Below are 21,366 nucleotides of genomic sequence, written 5' to 3'. Positions count from 1 at the left end.
TTGTACCTTTTTGAACCGTGAATTTCTCTCTCTCGATTTCCCCGTTTTACCTCTTTTTGCAAAGAGTCTCCTTTTCTTTTATTACAATCAAGCGGCGTATATAGGTTTTGTGAAATGAATAAAGTTAGAAGTGAACGAGGTAGCGGCAGCCCCGCTCCCGTCTCACTCATGAACCAGGGTTCAAAATTATTCTACTGCAAACAAGAAAAGACACAAGTTTCTGCTAAGAATCCAGTGTCCAATTCTTGGGGCCCCAATTTAAGAAGGAGACTGACAAGCTGGAAGGTGTGCAGAGGAGGGAGCCCAAGAGGATCAAGGGTGTGGAAACCAAGCCTGATGAGGAACGTTTGAAGAATCTGGGGATGTTTAGCCTGGAAAAGAGCAGACTGGGAGGAAATACGAGAAGAGGGAACAAGCTTGTTTTCTGCTGCTCTGGAGGGGAGGACTCGAACCCATGGCTTCAAACAACAAGAAAAGAGATGGCTATGAAACACAAGGAAGGACTTTCCGATTGCAAGAGCTGTTTGACATTGAAACAGACGACCTTGGAGGTTTTTGAAGAGACGCTGGATGGACACCTGTCAATGGTGCTTGAGGTGCGATTCCTGCGTTGCACAGGGTTGGGCTGGATGACCCTTGGGGGCCCCTTCCAATTCTAGGATTCTATCCAGAGGTGGCCGTAGATGGAAAGACAGGACCCATGAGGCATTTGCCAGGACGTTGCAGAGGCCAGCTCAGAAAGGGTGTGTGTGGGTGTGTTTCAAAATAGCACAACACTGGTCACATTATCTTTTATCGGGCCTCTGCAAACATGCGCAGACTTTGCAATCGCACACAACCGGGTCTGCTTTGCAGAGACAGCTCATCATGTCTCCATCCGGGTTTGGTGAGGGCAGACCTTCCGAGAAACTCAGAAAAAAACCCTGTTCAGACCTGCTTGTTGGGTTGCAGGACACAAAATTCAGGTCAAGCAGCTTGGAGACCCCAGAGGTCCCACTGAAGCCACAGAGAGGAGCTCCCTGTGCCACACACACTCCGGGGCTGATTCATGCGCAGTGCTCCTACTCCTGGAGCTCCTCTCCCGGGAAGGGGTTGCTTGGTGCGGCATTGAGTTGCCCCATGGCGAAGATGGCGAGGGTGCCGATGGCGAAGAGAGCCATGGCCGCCCAGAAGCACATCTTGTCAATCACCTTCCCAATCAGCACCCAGTTCTCCATCTCCTGCAGGGAGAGAAAAGAAGGACGGGGGTCAGAGTGCTGCCTGTGGAGGGGGGCAGGCCCCGAAGGTGGGGGGTGGGCAGGAGAGACATTTTGGGGGGCCTCCAATCCCCTAATAGGGACGCGGGTGGCACTGTGAGTTAAACCACAGAGCCCCTTGGCCAAAGGCCTGGTGGAACAGCTCCGTCTTGCAGGTCCTGTGGAAAGATGTCAAGTCCCGCAGGGCCCTAGTCTCTTGGGACAGAGCCTTCCACCAGATCGGGGCCACAGCCGAAAAAGCCCTGGCTCTGGTTGAGGCCAGCCTAACCTCCCTGTGGCCCGGGACCTCCAAGGTGTTTTTGTTTGAAAACCGTAAGTTCCTCCGTGGGGCACACCAGGAGAAGCAGTCCCATAGCTACGAGGGTCCTAGGCCGTATAGGGCTTTAAAGGTTAAAACCAGCACCTTAAACCTGATCCTGTACTCCACCGGGAGCCAGTGCAGCTGGTATAGCACCGGGTGAATGTGATCTCGCAGCGAGGACCCCGTAAGGAGTCTCGCCGCGGCATTCTGCACCCGCTGGAGTTTCTGGGTCAGTCTCAAGGGCAGCCCCACGTAGAGCGAGTTACAATAATCCAGTTTGGAGGTGACCGTCGCGTGGATCACAGTGGCTAGGTCAGGGCGAGAGAGGTAAGGAGCCAACTGCTTAGCTTGGCGGAGATGGAAAAATGCCGCCTTTGTTATAGCTGCAATCTGTGCCTCCATGGAAAGGGAGGTGTCGAAGATTACACCCAAACTCTTGACGGAAGGCACTGGCACTAATTGACCCCCCGCAAAAGATGGGAGTTGGCCCCCCCCCAATCCCAAACATATTTTTTAGAAGGAAAAAAGCACTTTGCATAGGGTTACCCCAATCCCTCCCCCGCTATTCTCACAACAACCCTGCAAGGAAAGTGAGTTCGGGAGGCAGCGACTGGCCCAAGGTCACGTGTAACGGCCTCCCTGGCCAAGCAAGTGGCGGGATTCGAACACTGGTCTCTCCCAGGTCCTCTCCCAACAATGTCCGTTGGGCGGGGGGGTGGTTTGGAGGAAAGACAGGGGCTCACCGCACTGTCTGCGCTCTGTTCCCTGGTGCTCTCAGCAATGAAGTTGCAGGCGTCCACACACTCCTTGATTTCGGGGGCTAGGCTAGCGAGGTTCTTGTAGAGGGTGCTGGTCCCCCCCACGTCCAGGCCGTCTGCGGGGGGGGGGGGGGAGAGGAATAAAACCTTAAGAGCTTGCCAAACGTGGCGACACACAACTTTGCACACTCATGCACATATCTCACAACTCCTCCTTCGCCAAAGAAAGATGTTGCACACCAGGTTGACAACCTTCACCTTGTAGTTTAAGGCTGAATTCTGGACACAATGGAATTTGGGTTACCATCAAAGATGCAGGAGGAAAGGATTAATATTAGGACATTTTATCATATGTGGCGGGATTGTAATGCAATTAAAAAAAAAAAGGGAAATGATATATAATGAATTGAAGAAAATGTTCCACTTGTTAAAAAACCAGAAGCATTTCTGTTAGGGATTGTAGGGAAAGACCTGCCAGAAAAACTGAAAAAACATCTTCATGTATGCGACAATGGCCGCGAGAGTCCTAATAGCACAAGGATGGAAGTCTGAAGAAATTCCAGCTAAAGAATCATGGCAAGAAAAATTGATGGACTATACAGAACTGGCAAAATTGACACACAAGCTACGGGACAAGGATAACTGTGACTTTAAAGATGAATGCGAAAATGATGGATTGTGCGGAGTTAGCCAAACTGACCAGCAGGATTCGGGATCAGGACGATCAGAAATCCCAGGACAATTGGAGTTAATTTATTGTAAACTTAAAGGATAACTGTAAAAATTTAAAGACACTAGCAGGACTGACGTAATCCCTACGATGCAGATAAGATGTAAAAAGTTAAAATACACGAGTGGGTTTGATAAAGGGATACCAGCTGAAGGGAAGGAGGGAAGTCGCAAGCTGGGCAGAGCAAAAAAGGTTTATATGTTGATTCATGTACTATAAGAATGACTGTGTAAAGAAAATAATAAAAATTTATTGGGGGGAAAAAATAAATGAAGAGGGAGCAAGCCTGCTGCTCCGGAGGGGAGGACTCGAACCCATGGCTTCTAGTGATTCCAACTAAACTAACTTTCTGACAGTGAGAGCCATTCGACAGCAAAATGGATTTCCCAGGACTCCCCTTCCTTGGAGGTTTTTAAACAGGGGGGGCCACCTGTCGGGGATGCTTTAGCCGAGATTCCTGGGGGGTTGGACTAGATGACCCCTGAGGTCCCCTTCTGACTGTGCAATTCTAGGAGAGCCAGGACTTCTCCACCAGCAGCCCTTTGCCCCCTTCCTGCCCACTCGTGACCCCCAGATTTCCCCCCGGGGGGGGGGACTCACAAGCCATGCTGTATCCTGGCACCCTCTGGAGCCCGTGGCGCTGTCCCTGGCGCTCAAAGAGGATCTCGCTTCGCGGCTTCTTCAAGATATACTCTTCTGCCTTCAGGATCACCCCGAAGGAGCTGCGCCGTCGAGGGCGGGGGGCATCCCAGGGGTCTTCTTCTGCCGGCTCCAAGTTGGAGCCCAGGTAGCGTGGAAGGAGCTCCAAGAAGACCTGGGATGGGGGGAGACAGGAGACGGGGGGGCCGTTTGCAAAGCACCTTCTCTTAGGACCTATTTGGACCTGTTGGTTCCAAACTCAACTTCAACCATCCTGTAATTTTTTTTTGGGGGGGGTGAGGCTTAATTCTTGCCATTTTTTTCCCAGCGAGGTGAAGGCAGCCCTGTTTAGGGAAACTTTTAATGTTTAACAGACCACTGTATTTTAATACTTTGTTGGAAGCCGCCCAGAGTGGCTGGGGAGACCCAGCCAGATGGGCAGGGTATAAATAATAAATTATTATTACATAGCTGTCAAGCATCCCTTATTTGGCGGGACAGTCCCTTATCCCAGCGCCATGTCCCGCTGCTGTCCCATATTGATGATGTCCCTTAAATAAGCTACTGAAGGTACTGGGGCCTTTTCTATGTCCAGCTGTGCTTTGTCAACAACAAATTGTCACTGTTTTTTTGTGTTGAATATATGCTATATGGTAATTTATGGACCTAATAGGTATCTAAAGCCATTTGCATGCAACAAAATATGTATTTTATCAAAGTAATTGTTGATCCCTTATTTTGGCTGCTGATCCCTTATTTTCAAGGCTGCTGGTCCCTTATTTTCAAATCTGTAAGTTAACAGCTATGTTATTATTATTATTCAAAATATGTTTTGGTCTGCGAGGAACTCAAACCAGCTATCGTTTTTGTGGCTGGACGACACTGAGCTCGGTTTGTCGAGGAAGCACGCTGCTTTTTGGAAAGCCAAATAGTTTTCATGTTTCCTCTAATGTCCTGGGTTCAAATTACAACAGCCGGTCTGGGAACGACTCCAGAGTCCCCAACCCCAGAGACGAAAGTTGGGGACCAGAGCGTGCAGGGGGTCCAGTTGAGAAATCCCGAGCCCTTCCCAATTGGGGACTTTTTGGCAGGACCCCCCCCCCCAAAATAAAACTTTATAAACGCCCTTGCATGGGCTTGGTTTGTGCAGGATTGCCCCTGATCTGAGTGGGGCTGGCCTCACCGACCTCCTTGGGCAAATGGCAGAAGCCGCACCCCCCCAGCCCCCCCCCATCCTCACGTGTTTCAGCCGCTGCGACATGGTGTGGGTGCTGGGGGTGCGCAGAGAGACGTTGAGGACGATGACGCAGTTTGTGACGATCAGGGTGGCCACCACCATCACAAAGAGCAGGTACCTGCCCAGCAGAAGGACACAGGAAACTTGATTTAAGCTGAGTGTTGTTGACACGGGCCGGCAGCAGCAGCGACCGTCCAGGGTTTTAGGCAGAGGGTCTTTCTCCCTCCAGCCCCAGCTGGAGGTGTGGTGTGGGATTCAAACCTCGCACCTTCTGCATGCAAGGCAGGGAGGCTCTCCCGCTGAGCCCTTCCCCTAAAAGCAATGCAAGATCCTAGTCCACATGGAGGAATCGGGGGCTTTCTGCTTGCAAAGCGGAGCTCTGGCCCTTCCCAGAGTCTGGGTCTGTGTTGTGGGGCTTCCAGGACGTCCTGAGCCCCCTCCCCTCCATAATCCACCCCACTAGGTCTAGTTGTCGCCTCTCCATGACACAAATTCCCACCTATATGCAAACACTCTCCTCAGAACCCAGGAGTCCTGGCTCCATTGGCTGGGGGGGGGACGGGGGACGGGACGACTCACTTTCCGATCAGGGGGACGCTGAGCGAGGTCTCCGGAACCTTCTGGGCGATGAGGAACAAGAAGACAGTCTGGGCCAGCAGGACAGAGATGCTGACGGTGATTTTCTGGCCTCCCGCTGCCCAGGAAGAAGGCAGGGGTCAGCAAGTGGTGTGAGGAAGCAGCAAAAAAGGCGAATGCGATTCTAGGCTGTGTCAGAAGTCTTGTGTTCCGATCAAGCGAAGGAATAGCCCTGCTCTGTTCTGCCTTGGGCAGACCCTGTTGGGAGTCCTGCGTCCAATTTTGGGCGCCGCAATTTAAGGGGGATATTGACCAGCTGGGAGGTGTGACTGAGATGATCAAGGTGCCTGATGAGGAATGGTTGAAGGACCTGGCTATGTTTAGCCTGGAGAAGAGGAGACTGGGAGGAGAGATGAGAGCCATCTTCAAATATCTCAAGGTCTGCCCCATGGAGATCCCGGGCCACAGAGAAGTCAGTCTGGCCTCAACCAGAGCCAGGGCTTTTTCGGCCGTGGCCCCGATCTGGTGGAAGGCTCTGTCCCAAGAGACTAGGGCCCTGCGGGACTTGACATCTTTCCGCAGGGCCTGCAAGACAGAGCTGTTCTACCAGGCCTTTGGCCAGGGCACAGTCTGACCCCCTCTCTCCTTCTGTAATCCTCATAGAACTCTAACCCAAAGGTTGCCATTAATTTGATTTGAATTGATTTTAGAATGAATTGATTGTAGAATGTATTTCAGTTAATTGATGGTGATTTTATGTAAACTGCTTTATTTTTACTGTTGTCAGCCGCTCTGAGCCCGGCTTCGGCTGGGGAGGGCGGGATATAAATAAAATATTATTATTGTTGTTGTTGTTGTTGTTATTATTATTATTACAGTGGTACCTCGGGTTAAGTACTTAATTCGTTCCGGAGGTCTGTTCTTAACCTGAAGCACCACTTTAGCTAATGAGGCCTCCTGCTGCCGCCGGAGCACAATTTCTGTTCTCATCCTGAAGCAAAGTTCTTAACCCGAGGTAATATTTCTGGGTTAGCGGAGTCTGTAACCTGAAGCGTATGTAACCCGAGGTACCATTGTAATATTAAGCATGGAGCAAGCTTGTTTTCTGCTGCTCCGGAGGGTAGGACTCGAACCCATGGCTTCAAGTTGCCAGGAAAGAGATTCCAACTAAACATTTGGAAGAACGTTCTGAGGATAGGAGCCATTCGACTGCTTCCTTAAGCAGAGTCTGGAGAAGGCATTTTTCAGCTGCCATTCCTGTATTTCGTGGGGCTGGACTAGATGGCCTTTGGGGGTCCCTTCCAACTCTCTCCTCCCCCGCCCTGCCCCCCTCCCCTCCCCAGGGGACACGACTCACATTCGGCAGGCAGGAAGTAGACGAGGACCACCAGGGAGGAGATGAGGACGCAGGGGATGATGATGTTGATGATGTAGAAGAGGGGTTTGCGCTGGATGATGAGGTAGTAGCGCATCTCCGAGAAGCCGGGGGCCTCCACCCCAGAGACGGGGGCCAGGGCCTTGCGGGCCGGGCGGTGCTGAATGGCCCACTCCCCGTTCTCTGGGGGGAGACAGAAGGGGGCATGGCAGTGGGGCTGAAGGAGGCAGAGGGTGGGTTGGGGGGCAAGCGATGCCTCCAGCGTCTCTCTAGGACGGAAAGCAGGGTGGGGGTCTTCAGGTCTGGACTCGCTGCCCCTCCAGGGTTGTCCCCCCCACCCCCTTCCAAGGCTGACGCCGGTCCCCTACCTGTGAAAGCCTCTGGGTCAATCACAATCTCCTTCACAGGCTCCCCGGTCTGGTCGTCGCCCCCAAATGTAAGCACCACCTCCCTGGCGTTGTACGATTGGGACCTGGCGAGAGATCAAGGGCCAAGCTGTGCTTTCGTGGCGTCTTCCATGAGCTTACTGTATTCTTATTCTTATTTGGAGATTGTTTTTATTTGATTTTACAAATATAAGCTTGTAACAAAACCCAGTACATATATCCCTATGGAGAGATTTATCTGAATCTCAGGACTTCCCCATCCCCTCCCCAGGTCCTAATTGTCAACATTTTCAACCGTATATTATTTCATAATCTATATATTTTGCATCTGTCCATATTGCCCATAGTGTTTGTTACAAGTAGAGACATCACCTTGCCAACAAAGGTCCGTATAGTTAAAGCTCTGGTTTTCCCAGTAGTGATGTATGGAAGTGAGAGCTGGACCATAAAGAAGGCTGATCGCCAAAGAATGGATGCTTTTGAATTCTGGTGCTGGAGGAGACTCTTGAGAGTCCCATGGACTGCAAGAAGATCCAACCTCTCCATTCTGAAGGAAACCAGCCCTGAGTGCTCACTGGAAGGACAGATCCTGAAGCTGAGGCTCCAAGACTTTGGCCACCTCAGGAGAAGAGAAGACTCCCTGGAAAAGACCCTGATGTTGGGAAAGATGGAGGGCACAAGGAGAAGGGGACGACGGAGGACGAGATGGTGGGACAGTGTTCTCGAAGCTACGAACATGAGGGAGGCAGTGGAAGACAGGAGGGCCTGGCGTGCTCTGGTCCAGGGGGTCACGAAGAGTCGGACACGACTAAATGACTAAACAACAACAATAGAGAGATGGCTGTCCCCCCTAGGTTGTTTCGTTACCTGCACAGGTGAGGTCACACGCCCACCTCTGGTCACATGTAGAGGAAGTTTGTCCCAGCCCAGGAGTACACAGGAAGTTCCAACTGGCTGGTCCAGACACCCCCTTTTTATGTCCACTCTAGGAATGTGTTGTATTTGACTGCTCTGTATTTCACACGCCACAGGGACTCTCAAAGGTCATCCAGCCCAACCCCGTACAATGCAGGAATCGCAGCTAAATCCATCTTCGGGTGATGCAGGTCCCAGCTGCCCTTTCTCCAGCCCCTGACTAGGGAGTCCTTGGCAGCGTTTCCTGGGCGCGGGTCCAAGTGTGTGTTTCGAACCCCTCACCATGGGCTCCCCACCCCAGGCTCTCACCGGAAGACGAGGGAGCAGTTCTGCCAGTCGAAGGGGAAGAAGGTGACTTCGATGGCACAGGTGCTGCGGAAGATGGCCGGGGGCAGCCAGAAGATGGACCCCCCGGGGTAGATCAGGACGTTGCAGAAGTAAGCTACCTGGAAATTCCCGTCGATGCTGGAGGGGGGCAGAGAGAGAGAAGGAAGGGGGCAGCAGGGGTTCAGAAGGCAAGGAAGGGCCAGATCTCCTTTTCCAAGCAAGTAGCCAATGGTCTCAGGCACACACACAAACACACACACAGACACACACACACACACATTCACCCTGAGAATGCAGCCCCCCCCCCAAAGACTCACTTGTTTGTGACTGGCTGTGGTGGTCTTTGTTTTCATGTGTGAGTGGGGTGGGTGGGTGTTTTAGGGAGCTGGGCATGTTTAGCCTGGAGAAGAGGAGGTTAAGGGGTGATATGATAGCCATGTTCAAATATATAAAAGGATGTCACATAGAGGAGGGAGAAAGGTTGTTTTCTGCTGCTCCAGAGAAGCGGACACGGAGCAATGGATCCAAACTACAAGAAAGAAGATTCCACCTAAACATTAGGAAGAACTTCCTGACAGTAAGAGCTGTTCGACAGTGGAATTTGCTGCCAAAGAGTGTGGTGGAGTCTCCTTCTTTGGAGGTCTTTAAGCAGAGGCTTGACAACCATATGTCAGGAGTGCTCTGATGGTGTTTCCTGCTTGGCAGGGGGTTGGACTCCATGGCCCTTGTGGTCTCTTCCAACTCTAGGATTCTAGGATTCTAGGTTAGCCATATTGATCTGTATGCCGTTGGTGGATTTTTGTCGTTGTCTTGTAGGGCTGTGTGTGTGATAAAGGGGAACCAGACCGGGGTGAACGCGTCGTCTTCTATTTGTCCTCGTGTCAGTTTCAGTTTGGGACGCGGGTGGCGCTGTGGGTTAAACCACAGAGCCTAGGACTTGCTGATCAGAAGGTCGGCAGTTCGAATCCCCGCGACGGGGTGAGCTCCCGTTGCTGGGTCCCTGCTCCTGCCAACCTAGCAGTTCGAAAGCACGTCAAGTGCAAGTAGATAAATAGGTACCGCTCCGGCGGGAAGGTAAACAGCCAATCAAGCGAGATGAGTGTTGACCCCAGAGTCGGTCACAACTGGACCTAATGGTCAGGGTTCCCTTTACCTTTTACCAGTTTCAGTTTATTGGTTAGTTTTTCGAAGGAACACAAGTGAATAGCACAGAACCTGCACAAGCGACGCTGGAACAAAACCCCACATATATTAAGTATAATAGAAACATCGCCCCCCGGCCCCCCACCCCTTTCCCTGAATGTCTCAACAAATGAAGCTGATCTGTAAAAAATCTTACTTGGAGGGGGAAGGAGAGAGAGAGAGAGATTGCACATACTTTTGTAAACTAATAAAATCTTTAATAAAAATACATTTTGAAAAATAAGACTCACTTGTTCTCCAGGACGATGTCTGGAAGCCAGACCTTGTCCGCGGGGACCTGAAGCGCCCCGATGCCGCCATAGTCCTCGCTCTTGTATTCCAGCCGATAATCGACCCATTGCTGAGATGATAGAAGCACAGAGCTGGAGGGTCAAAAAAGGGTCCCCGAAGGTCATCCATCCCAACCCCCTGTGATGCAGGAATCTCGGCTGTGACATCCGTGGCAGGTGGCCCTCCAACCTCTGCTTCAAAACCTCCAAGGAGGGATGTGCTGCCACCTTCCATCCCAGCGGCTTTTACTGCCAGAAAGTTCTTCCTGATGTCGAGCCGGAATCTGCTCCCCACCCCACGGCTTCTCTGGGGACCAGAAGCCCCAAATGCCCCTGCCGTTTAGGGGGAGAAGCAGCCTGAGACTTACATGTGTAATCCAGACGTTCGTGGTCAGGGTCTCTTCCTTCTCGTTCTGCGGAGAGAAAAGGGCGTGGGGTGAAATAAAACATTTAAGGTTATATATAATGTAATATAAATGTTCATTAATGTACCAACCAAGCGCATACATAGACGTGTGGACCACATGTCTGGAGCAGCACAGGAGAACAGCCCTGATACCATTTTGGCTCCCAAACTGACCAAATGATTTCTCTGCAAGGTCAAGGAAAATGGAAAAGCCTCCCCATTGTCTCCTCCTTCACAAATCCTGTCTTAAGGGTATGTCTGTGTATGAATAGGGTGGATGGCAGCGGGCTGGGGGTCTGGGGGGGGTCTGGGGAGGGGAACACGCAGCCCAGCTTACCAGGGAGATGAGGTTGGTGAGGGTCATCTTGATGCTGACCTCCACCACGTCCTCCTCGTTGCGCACCGGGCGGGCCCTTTTGTCGTAGTTGTCAAAAAGGTGGTTGTAGAGGCGGAGGTCCTCGTTGGCCTCCAGCAGCCCTGGAGGATTGAACAGGATCGTAGAACTGTAAAGGTGGAAGGGGCTCCCAAGGGGTCATCTAGCCCAACCCCCTGAAACACAGGAATCTCAGCTAGATCATACATGGCAGACGGACGCCCAACCTCTGCTTAAAAACCTCCAAGGAAGGAGAGTCCACCACCTTCCATCTCGCAGAAAGTTCTTCCTGGTGTTTAGTAAGAATCTTGTAGCTCGAAGCCACGGGTTCGAGTCCTGCCCTCCAGAGCAGGAGAAAAACAAACTTGCTCCCTCTTCCATGCGGCAGCCCTTCCAATATTTGAAGAGGGCTCTCGTATTTGGAATTGTGTGGAGGCATAATAATAATTTATTTTTACCCCTCCCATCTGGCTGAGCTTCCCCAGCCACTCTGGGCGGCTTCCAACAAAATATTAAAATGCCGTAATGCATCAAACATTAAAAGCTTCCCTAAACAGGGAAAACAGAATATGAGCCAGTTGAGCCAGGAGAGCAAGAACTTAACACTAAAACCATTTGGCCTCCCTGCTTCGCAGGGGGTAGGGATGGATGACCTTCAGAGGTCCCTTCCGATGGGACAATCCTGCTATTCCCCCCACCTTGCTTCAAATAGATACAAAACTGCCCCCTCCCTGCAAAACCTCCGCTCCCCCTTTATGCCTGACCCTCTTCTCCCCCCCCCATGAAGCCCCCATCCCTTTCTTACAGAAGGACCCCCAGCAGAGGAGAGCCCCCAGCCAGACTCTTCGCCCCATGGCTTCTCTCGCCTCAATGGCAGGCTCCAGAGCACAGACTTTTTCCTGAGGTTATTTCGAGGTCGCTTTGGGCTCCCAAGGAAGGGTATTCGCTTTCAGAGCTGCGCTCACTTCCTGCACCTGTCGGTGGATTATATGGCTGCTGCCGGACAGATCACTGGGGCAGGGGAAGAAGGGGAATCAGGAAAGCTGAGCTCTCTGCCCTCCAGATACCTCCAATTTCTCCAGAAGGGTCAAAGGAGCCGGCTGCTTTGTCGATCCGCCCCGATGGAGTTGTGCTGGGAGGTTAGAAGCACCTCAGTCCTCCGCCTCTGCTGAAAGTTTCCTAATTCAGCCTCATCCCACCTGACCTGTGTTATCTGAGAAATCTGAGGCTCCCTTGGGCAGAAAACAAGGACCCCAGCCAGGAATCCCAGAGCAAAACAGCAGCCAGTCGGCTTGGTCTTGATTGAAGACTGTCGCCACAGGACTCCCACCTGCCTCAAGGTGGAACAAGATGGAAGCCCCAAACAAAAGAGAACCCAAACTTTGATTAGCTGCTCATCCCCATGTTGGGATGAGGGTGGCGCTGTGGGTTAAACCACAGAGCCTAGGACTTGCCGATCAGAAGGTTGGCGGTTCGAATCCCTGTGATGGGGTGAGCTCCTGTTGCTCGGTCCCTGCTCCTGCCAACCTAGCAGTGCGAAAGTACATCAAAGTGCAAGTAGATAAATAGGTACCGCTTTGGCAGGAAGGTAAACGGCGTTTCCGTGCGCTGCTCTGGTTCGCCAGAAGCGGCTTAGTCATGCTGGCCACATGACCCGGAAGCTGTATGCCGGCTCCCTCGGCCAATAAAGCGAGATGAGCGCCGTAACCCCAGAGTCATTTGCGACTGGACTTAACTGTCAGGGGTCCCTTTACCCCCCCCAAACTACATCACTCATACATCACGGTTACATCATGAAAGGGGAGGTCTGGTGGCAGTAATCTGAGCATCCTGGACCCTGCCCCATGGTTCCCCTTGCCCTCCACCAAACACCCATCAAGTGGAACAAAAGAGATCTTTACATTTCCCTGTTTCCCAGCCAAGTTCATCCCACCCTTTTGTCTTCATCTGGGTTTGTTCTTTCTGGAATGGCTACCTGTCTGGCACTCAGGTATCAGGAGGCCAGGGATTATCCCTCAGGCAGAGGGGCTGCTGAGGAGCTGAGCTCACAGGTGTAGATGAATTTCTGAAGTTTTCCCAGTGAGCCAGTACAGAGATCCATTTATCACTGAATTCTTACATTTGGTATCGTGCAGCAAAGGCCCTTTGAATAGATAGGAAGAAACTGTGACGAAGTGTTTTGTGGGGACAAATCACAAAAGTCACAAAAGCGATTGTGCTGATTTTGGTAGTGGGCTGCAGGTGCAGGATATCTGCTGGAGGGGCAACCCCCCCCCAACCTATACATAAATTCCTGCAACACCTGCTCAGGCTTAGGGAGGCCTGTGGTTCCTGCACTGTCAGGGGTTGGTCTGGATGACCCCCGGGGGTCCCTTGGACCTTCACAGTGTTGTAAATAAAATATGCCCTTTTCCCTTATGGGGTATCCAAGAGCCCATATAGAGTCCTTACATAGGTTCCCTATTGGTAGGAGAAAATAACAGAGGCCAACCAGAGAATATTGAGAAGCAAAGCAGCTAGTAAGCTTGATAGCTCTAGGATTCTATGAAATCCAGCTGGCACCCCCGTCCCATAACCCCAGGCGGTCAGGTAAGCACACACTGCATAGTCTCAGAGGCATTCTTGTCCCCTCCTCACCCATTTATTCCATTGCCGAGTTCTTTTCCCAATGATCCCAGGGGTCCTGACTAACCCTATCCCCCCCCCCCAATTTGGAGAAGGCCGTAGCTCTGTGTCACCTGCTTGGCATGCAGAAGGTTGTGGGTTCGAACCCTGGTGCCTCCAACCTATCCCTGAAACCCTGGAGAGAGGCTGGAGGTCAGAGTAGCCAATACTGAGCTCATTGGGCCAACAGTGCGAGGCCACTCTTCACCTCCAGAGGACCCAGGAAGCCTTGCGTCCGCCCTCCACTTTGAGCCACCCGATTCCCCTCCCCTCTCAGAGGACCCAGGAGTCCGGGCTCCCTTCCAAGGGACCCCTCCCCCCCACCCCCGTCTCCTCCTTGCTCACAGATCCGTCTGGTCCTCACAGATAAAATGCGAAGCCTCTTCCTGGATCTAATAATAAACCGCCCATTCTTAGCCCCGGATATGAAGGGCGAAGGCGGCTGGGTCCGAGTTGCAGCTGCTTCTGGGGCTGAGGCCCATCTCCCCAGAGGCCCCATAGAATCAGGGAATTGTAGCATTGGAAGGGACCCCCCAAGGCTCATCTAGCCCAGTCCCGGGAACACAGAGAGGCCAGTTTCAAGCCTACTGCCCACATAAATGCTACTGGCCATTCCCCCTCAGCCTTTTAAACTATCGTCCAACCTGGACGCTGAGGTCCAGCGCCGAGGGCCTTCTGGCAGTTCCCTCTCTGCAAGAAGCCAAGTTACAGGGAACCAGGCAGAGGGCCTTCTTGGTAGTGGCGCCCGCCCTGTGGAACGCCCTCCCACCAGATGTCAAGGAAATAAACAACTATCCGACTTTTAGAAGACATCTGAAGTTTTAAATGACTGATGTTTTAATGTATTTTTAATATTTTGTTGGAATCTGCCCAGAGTGGCTAGGGAAACCCAGCCAGATGGGCGGGGTATAAATAATAAATGATGATGATTTTTAAGATAGCATGAGAAATCCTAATAAAAAATCAGCCAAAGGGGTAGAAATGTGGGAATGTTGAGGAAAGCAGGAGAGGACATATGAATTAAATATGGATTCATTGGAAAGTTTAGCAATGCAGTCTGGCTTGTTGCTGGCAAATTTCCCCTTTTAATTTCCTCCTCAAAATAATAATAACACAACAGTTTTTTTAAAAAGCAAGAGTAAAGTTTACTTGCATTCAGTTCACAGCAGTAAATCTGAAAGGCAGGCTTTGTCTTGTGGTTCCAGTTAAATTTGCAGAGAAAAGAAGCCTGAGCTAAGCCTAAGACGTTCTCCCTTGTGACTTCCAGGCTCTGTGAGGGTGAGCCATGCGCTGCTGGCAAGAGAGCAAAAAAGAGGTGGATGCCTTTTGCAGGATCTGCCGGGGCCACGCCCCTCTACCTGGTCACGCCCAGGGGGAGGAGCCTCCAGACCAGGTGTGCCAGGAAGTCCTCCTGGCTGGAGCCACACTCTCCTGGGTGTCCCCTCTGGGCAAGAGGAAATGGTGTGTTGGGCTGCATCAGTGATGATAACATCCCACATACAATACAACATACACTTATATACACAATTTTTATTCAGCCACCCAGAGTCCCAGCTTGACACAAACTCTCCTTTGGTAGGGGCTTTGCCAGGGTGTCTGCAGTCATCTCTTTGGCATGGCAGTAAGACAGCTCCACAAGTCCATCTTGGACAGCCTCGCAAACACCTGGCGTGGAATTTCTCGCTCTGGGACAGCTTTAGGCAGCTCTGGTTTTCCTCCATCGGGCAGACAGGATCCTGTCTCACCAACCCAAAGTTCTTGGTTAGTTGATCTAGCCAGGCCAACTCTCTGCACACTTCTGTGGCCGCAATGTATTCAGACTCTGTGGAAGAGAACACTATACAATTCTGTATACAGTGGTACCTCTGGATGCGAATGGGATCCGTTTGCATCCTGAGTAGAACGTAACATGCAACTGCACGTGGCGTTTCACCACTTCTGTGCATGCGCATGACATCATTTTGAGCATCTGCGCATGCGCGAGCAGCGAAACCCAGAAATAACGTGTTCCATTACTTCCGGGTCGCCGCGGAGTGTAACCTGAAAACACCCCCCCCCCGTGAGATGGGACCATTTCCAAACATAAACGCATAGCCACCCGTGGATTTATAATCAGTTGTTCATCCAGCCCAATCTGCATCACTAAAACCAATCATTTCAGGATTACTGACAGTCTTAATTTACAGTTTATTATACCCCGTAGATAGCAAACCAATCTTTTCACACCCACCCAGTCATATTCAGTGGGAAATTTACCTTTCTACTCAGAATTCCCACTGCATTGGCTAAGTCAGGTCTACACATAGTAGTAACAAGATACAAAAGCTTTCCGATCGCTGACCTCTACTCATTGTTGTGCAGCAATAGCTTTAAATCATCTCGATTCTTTAAAAAGTCCGAAGTCATGGCTGTGGGAACCGGGTGTGGTTCTTGCATCTGCATGCTCTGGATCAGTTCAGAAATCTGCTTTTGGCTAAGAAGAAATGAACCGCCTTCTTCTCTTTCCACTGAATTCCAAGGTAGAACTGGATCTTTCCCAGTTCCTTGACCTCAACATCTTTGCTTAAGTGTTTCACAACCTGCGCACAGTCTCTGTCATTTACTGTGGCAATAATCAAATCATCAACGAAAGAAAGAACATTATTGGACTTGGTGTACAAGCATTTTTCTGCATGGCAAGAGGGGCTATGACACTGGAAAGCAGATCTGGACATTGCAAGGTGAGGGAGGGAAAGTACACAAGATCTTGGACTTCTTCTGATTCCTCAGAAAAATCCACAACACTGTTTCTTGTGTCAGCTTTGTTGTGTTCATCAAAATAAGCTGCATGTCGTCCACTTACTTCGCCTGTTTGTAAGTCCATTATTCTGTATCCTTTTCCTCCAGAGGCGTATCCCACAAGAATAGCTGCTTGCGCTCTGGAGTCAAGCTTGTGTCTATGTTCCCTGGGAGCACGGTGGCAACAAATAATAATAATAATAATAATAAATTTTATTTATATCCCGCCCTCCCCAGCCGAAGCCGGGCTCAGGGCGGCTAACAACAATAAAACAGTACAAAAGTACAGCATAAACAACATTCTAAAATCATTCATTATAAAATTAATTAATTCAAGCCACTGGCAACCATTGGGCCAGAGCTCCTCAAAGACTGCCGAGGGAGGGAGTCAGGCTGTGCCTTGGCCAAAGGCCTGGTGGAACAGCTCTGTCTTGCAGACCCTGCGGAAAGATGTCAAGTCCCGCAGGGCCCTGGTCTCTTGTGACAGAGCCTTCCACCAGATTGGAGCCGCGGCCGAGAAAGCCCTGGCTCTGGTTGAGGCCAGCCTAACCTCCCTGTGGCCTGGGATCTTCAGGATGTTTTTATTTGCAGACCGTAAATTCCTCTGTGGGACATACCAGGAGAGGCGGTCCCGTAGGTTTGAGGGTCCTAGGCTGTATAAGGCTTTAAAGGTTAAAACCAGCACCTTAAACCTGATCCTGTACTCCACCGGGAGCCAGTGCAGCTGGTATAGCACCGGGTGAATGTGATCTCGCAGCGAAGACCCCGTAAGGAGTCTCGCCGCGGCATTCTGCACCCGCTGGAGTTTCTGGGTCAGTCTCAAGGGCAGCCCCACGTAGAGCGAGTTACAATAATCCAGTCTGGAGGTGACCATCGCGTGGATCACAAAGACTTCCAAATGTGTGACAGGCTGGGAATTTTCCCACGGCAAAGTCCAAAAGGTGTACGTTTGGCTCCCTTTGTTGGCAGTCTGTTTTGGAGATGCATCGCAGTTCCTGCTGCGTCTCCCCACATGTTTTGGGGTAGAGATGCATCCTGAACATGCACCCCCTTGACAGATCTGAACTATCTTTCAGCTGTTGAGTTCTGTTGTGGGGTGTAAGGAACAGCAGCTACATGCTCAATTCCCTCCTCTTCCAGGAGAGATTGCATGTCACGTGAGCAATACTCACCCCCATTATCAGACATTCGCATAGCCGGTGCTCTCTGGAATTCGTTCTCCGCCATGGCAAGGTAGTTCTTCAACATTTCCTGCCTTTCACTCTTTTCTTTGAGAAAATATGCTACGCAGTTCTTTGAAAAGTCATAGAGAAAAATTAGTATATATCTGTTCTTCCCCAATGATGGAACATTCATTGGCCGACACAAGTCACTGCGGACTATGTGTCTAGCACTCTGGTGCTTTTCTGTTCAGTGCAAGGAGGAAATAAAAGTTTCACAGCTTTCTCAGTGACACAACTTACACATTTTGTTGGTGCTGAGTTGTTCTGTGTTACCTGCAGTCCCCTCGCAAGCTCGTTCTTTTGGAGGTCCAGTATGGCGTTGGTGTCTTTGTGTCTAAGTCTTCTGTGCCAGAGTTTGAGGTCCGCCTCATCCTTTTGGTTTGAGCGCACCACTTTTGCAGACAGAAGTACTGAAAGATTAACCTCATATACACCTTTTATTCACTTGGCTTGGACCTCACCATTCTTAGTTACTTTGCATTCTCAGTTTCCAAATACTACTTGAAAAACTTTTCTGTCCTTCTATTGTGGGTACAGAAATTCATAAGAATGATAAAAAATTGTTTTCATATGCGATAACTGCAGCAAGGATACTATTAGCCCAGAGATGGAAGCAAGAAGAAATACCAATTAAAGAAGAGTGGCAAGAGAAATTGATGAACTATGCTGAGATGGCGAGACTAACAGGGAAAATTCGGAAGCAGCAGACCAGACATTCCTAAAGGAATGGAAGAAGTTTTCGATATATTTGGAAAGCAATTGTAACCAACTGACATCGCTTGTAGGGTTAGAAGAAGTTTTGTAAGGAGTAATTTATAAATTATTGTGAAAAGAATTAAGAATAGATGTATTGGAAATTTGAGTTTATAGCAATAATTATAGCAACAAAATGCATAGTTTAGAAAACCAGCAGTCAAGGTTGAAGGAAGTCTTAGGCTGCAATAGCCAAAAAATTCGAAATGACGTTTAAAAGGATGTTATACTGGGAAATATGTGTAAAAACTAATAAAAAATTATTTTTTTAAAAAAGAAAGAAAACCTTTTCTGCCCGAAGTAGACACACTGAGCATATTACATTTCAGTTCTGGAACATAGGGAACGAATGTTGCCACCTGCAACTTCAATATCACCACCTTGTGATTTATCAATATTATCTTCAAAGAAGTCCTTATTATATGAAAAATGGGACGTTGCCCCGCTAACTTGATTTGTTTTTGCGATTATTAGCAGTTAAGCACTTTTCTGGCAAAAGCAAGGACGCTGATAATTCCCCTTCTTTTCCTTTTCTTGCTTAAAAGGAAGGGGTTTTGGTGTTTTTGGAGCTCTGCAGTTCTTCGCAATGTGGCCTCCTTTGTGGCAATTAAAACACACAACTTTCTTAGGTGTGCCTTTGGCCTTCGCGTGATGTCTAGAGACATAATCGGAGTCACTGCTCCTTAGATTTCTGACTGGAGACTCGTCTCTCCCTTGGCACTTCAGCCTCCAATAGGCAACCACATCTTTAAAAGTCGATTGGCCTTTATCCTCCCTTAAGTAAGCAAATGTATCAAATTTGGGTCCTAGTGTTGCTAGGAAGCACGCAACCTTTTGGTCTTCATCAAATGGACGCTCAGTCAGTTGGATTTTCTGCAGTATAGCCGTAAATTCATTCACATGTTTTGAAAACTCTGCTTTAGAATTCATTCTAAGCTTTAAAAGATCGCGTATTAATATTCTCCATTGAGCACACTTACTGATGTTTCCAGACGAAAGCTCCAATTCACTCTTCACGCTGCCTCCATACATCTGCTCCAAATCATATAAAATTTGCGCAGCATTGTCTCTACTGTCAATTAGCGACAAATGTTCGTCTTCAAGTCCATCTAATATGGTTACCTTGGCTTTGCTGTTTTGCGATTTCCACAACTTAATTCTAGCCAAATCTTCTTCACTCGTGCCAGTGGGCATAGGCATTTCAATGGCATCTAAATTCCCTTCCGCTTCAAGGATCACCAATAGACGCTTTTTCCAAATAACAAAATTGTGTTCATTTAACTTAGGCATTGCTCGGTATCCATAACCAGAGAAAGCTGCACTCGCCATCTCAAAATCTGAAAAATATTCAAAATTTGAGAAAATTGTTGCAGGAATTTATGTATAGGTTGGGGGGGGGGGGGTTGCCCCTCCAGCAGATATCAGGCACATGCAGCCCACTACCAAAACCAGCACAATCGCTTTTGGGACTTGTCCCCACAAAACACTTCATCACAGTTTCTTCCTATCTATTCAAAGGGCCTTTGCTGCACGATACCAAATGTAAGAATTCACTGATCAATGGATCTCTGTACTGGATCACTGGGAAAACCTCAGAAATTCATCTAGACCGGTGAGCTCAGCTACTCAGCAGCCCCTCTGCCTGAGGGATAATTCCTGGCATCCTGATACCTGAGTGCCAGACAGGTAGCCATTCCAGAAATAACAAAGCCAGATGAAGACAAAAGGGTGTGATTAACTTGGCTGGAAACAGGGAAATGTAAATATCTCTTTTCTTACACTTGATGGGTGTTTGGGGGAGGGCAAGGGGAACCATGAGACAGGGTCCAGGATGCTCAGATTACGGCCACCAGACCTCCCCTTTCGTGATGTATGAGTGATGTAGTTTGGGGGGGAGGTGTAACATGGGGATGAGCAGCTAATAAAAGTTTGGGTTCTCTTTTGTTGGGGGCTTCCACCTTGTTCCACCTGGTGGCAGGTGGGAGTCCTGTCTGACAGTCTTCCATCAAGACCAAGCCGACTGGCTGCTGTTTTGCTCTGGGATTCCTGGCCGGGGTCCTTGTTTTTTGCCTAGGGAGCCCTCAGATTTCTCCGTTAACATTGTCAACATTCAAAATCAAAACCTCAAAACTCAAAGCAACTCTTCACTGCCTCAGCTACTACTGTGAACTCTGAGGGAAGGCGCAAGGGTGCTTAATCCCCTCACACAATGGAACAATAGACCATGTGCTTACCAGGAAGTAGACAAAAATACTTCCCGGCTCAGGATCTCAATCCAGTGCCATCCACCAAAAACACTCAAAAATACTCAACTCTGGGCCCCATAACCCTTTGTGGGAATGTTGAGGAACGCAGGAGAGGATATACGGATTAAATTTTATCCCTCCTCACTCACGAGAGTGAGCAAGGAGCAGAGCACATTTCCTTGCACTTTAGCTGGAAGAAAGTTGATGGATTCCTTGGAATCATTTAAGTTGAGCAATGCAGCCTGGCTTGTTGCTGGCAAATTCCCCCATTTAATTCCCTCCTCAAAATAATAATAACACAACAGTTTTTTAAAAAAGCAAGAGTAAAGTTTACTTACATTCTGCTCACAGCAGTAAATCTGAAAGGCAGGCTTTGTCTTGTGGTTCCAGTTCAATTTGCAGAGAAAAGAAGTCTGAGCTAAACCTCGGGCTTTCTCCCTTGTGACTTCCAGACTCTGTGAGGGTGAGCCATGCGCTGCTGGCAAGAGAGCAAAAAAGAGGAGGACGCCTTTTGCAGGATCAGCCGGGGCCACGCCCCTCTACCTGGTCACGCCCAGGGGGAGGAGCCTCCATACCAGGTGTGTCAGGAAGTCCTCCTGGCTGGAGCCACACTCTCCTGGGTGTCCCCTCTGGGCAAGAGGAAAGGTTGTCTTTGGCTGCATCAGTGATGAGAACATCCCATAGGGTTACCATGCCTCGTGAGGGAAATGAAAGACCTTCTCGGATAAATCCTATTTCTCCCGTCTCTGGATTCTTAGCAGAAACTCGTGTCTTTTCTTGTTTGCAGCGGAAGAATTCTGAACCCGGGTTCATGAGTGAGACGGGAGTGGGGCTGCTCCTGCCTCGGTCATTTCTTACTTTATCCATCCCATAAAACCTATATACGCCGCTTGATTGTAATAAAAGGAAAGGAGACTCGGAGAGGTTTGCAAAATGAGATAAAACGAGGAA

General features: G+C 49.7%; 1 protein-coding gene across 4 annotated transcripts; it reads right to left on the bottom strand.

Annotated features, from left to right (window-relative positions):
* Positions 1–926: 926 nt before the first annotated feature.
* On the bottom strand, positions 927–21,226 carry CHRNE (cholinergic receptor nicotinic epsilon subunit). Of its 4 annotated transcripts, none has more exons than XM_077916735.1 (12): positions 20,754–21,226; positions 10,716–10,855; positions 10,341–10,385; positions 9,934–10,043; positions 8,483–8,638; positions 7,241–7,344; positions 6,855–7,055; positions 5,501–5,615; positions 4,925–5,039; positions 3,646–3,859; positions 2,301–2,431; positions 927–1,220 (listed from the first exon to the last, which is right to left on the bottom strand). In XM_077916735.1, the coding sequence occupies exons 2-12, from the start codon at positions 10,740–10,742 to the stop codon at positions 1,062–1,064; spliced, it is 1,377 nt and encodes a 458-aa protein (XP_077772861.1). In that variant the 5' UTR covers positions 10,743–10,855; positions 20,754–21,226; the 3' UTR covers positions 927–1,061. The 4 variants fall into 4 exon arrangements, with proteins under 4 accessions (XP_077772861.1, XP_077772862.1, XP_028558692.2 ...); XM_077916736.1 differs by lacking the exon at positions 20,754–21,226 and adding an exon at positions 11,819–11,928; XM_028702859.2 differs by lacking the exon at positions 20,754–21,226 and adding an exon at positions 11,557–11,768.
* Between the last annotated feature and the right edge of the window lie 140 nt (positions 21,227–21,366).

The sequence above is a fragment of the Podarcis muralis genome, chromosome 13 (assembly GCF_964188315.1).
Source record: "Podarcis muralis chromosome 13, rPodMur119.hap1.1, whole genome shotgun sequence".
In the NCBI taxonomy this organism is placed as follows: domain Eukaryota; kingdom Metazoa; phylum Chordata; class Lepidosauria; order Squamata; family Lacertidae; genus Podarcis; species Podarcis muralis.
The sequence above is the reverse complement of the archived record's forward strand: the minus strand, read 5'-3'. Positions and strand labels throughout refer to the sequence as shown.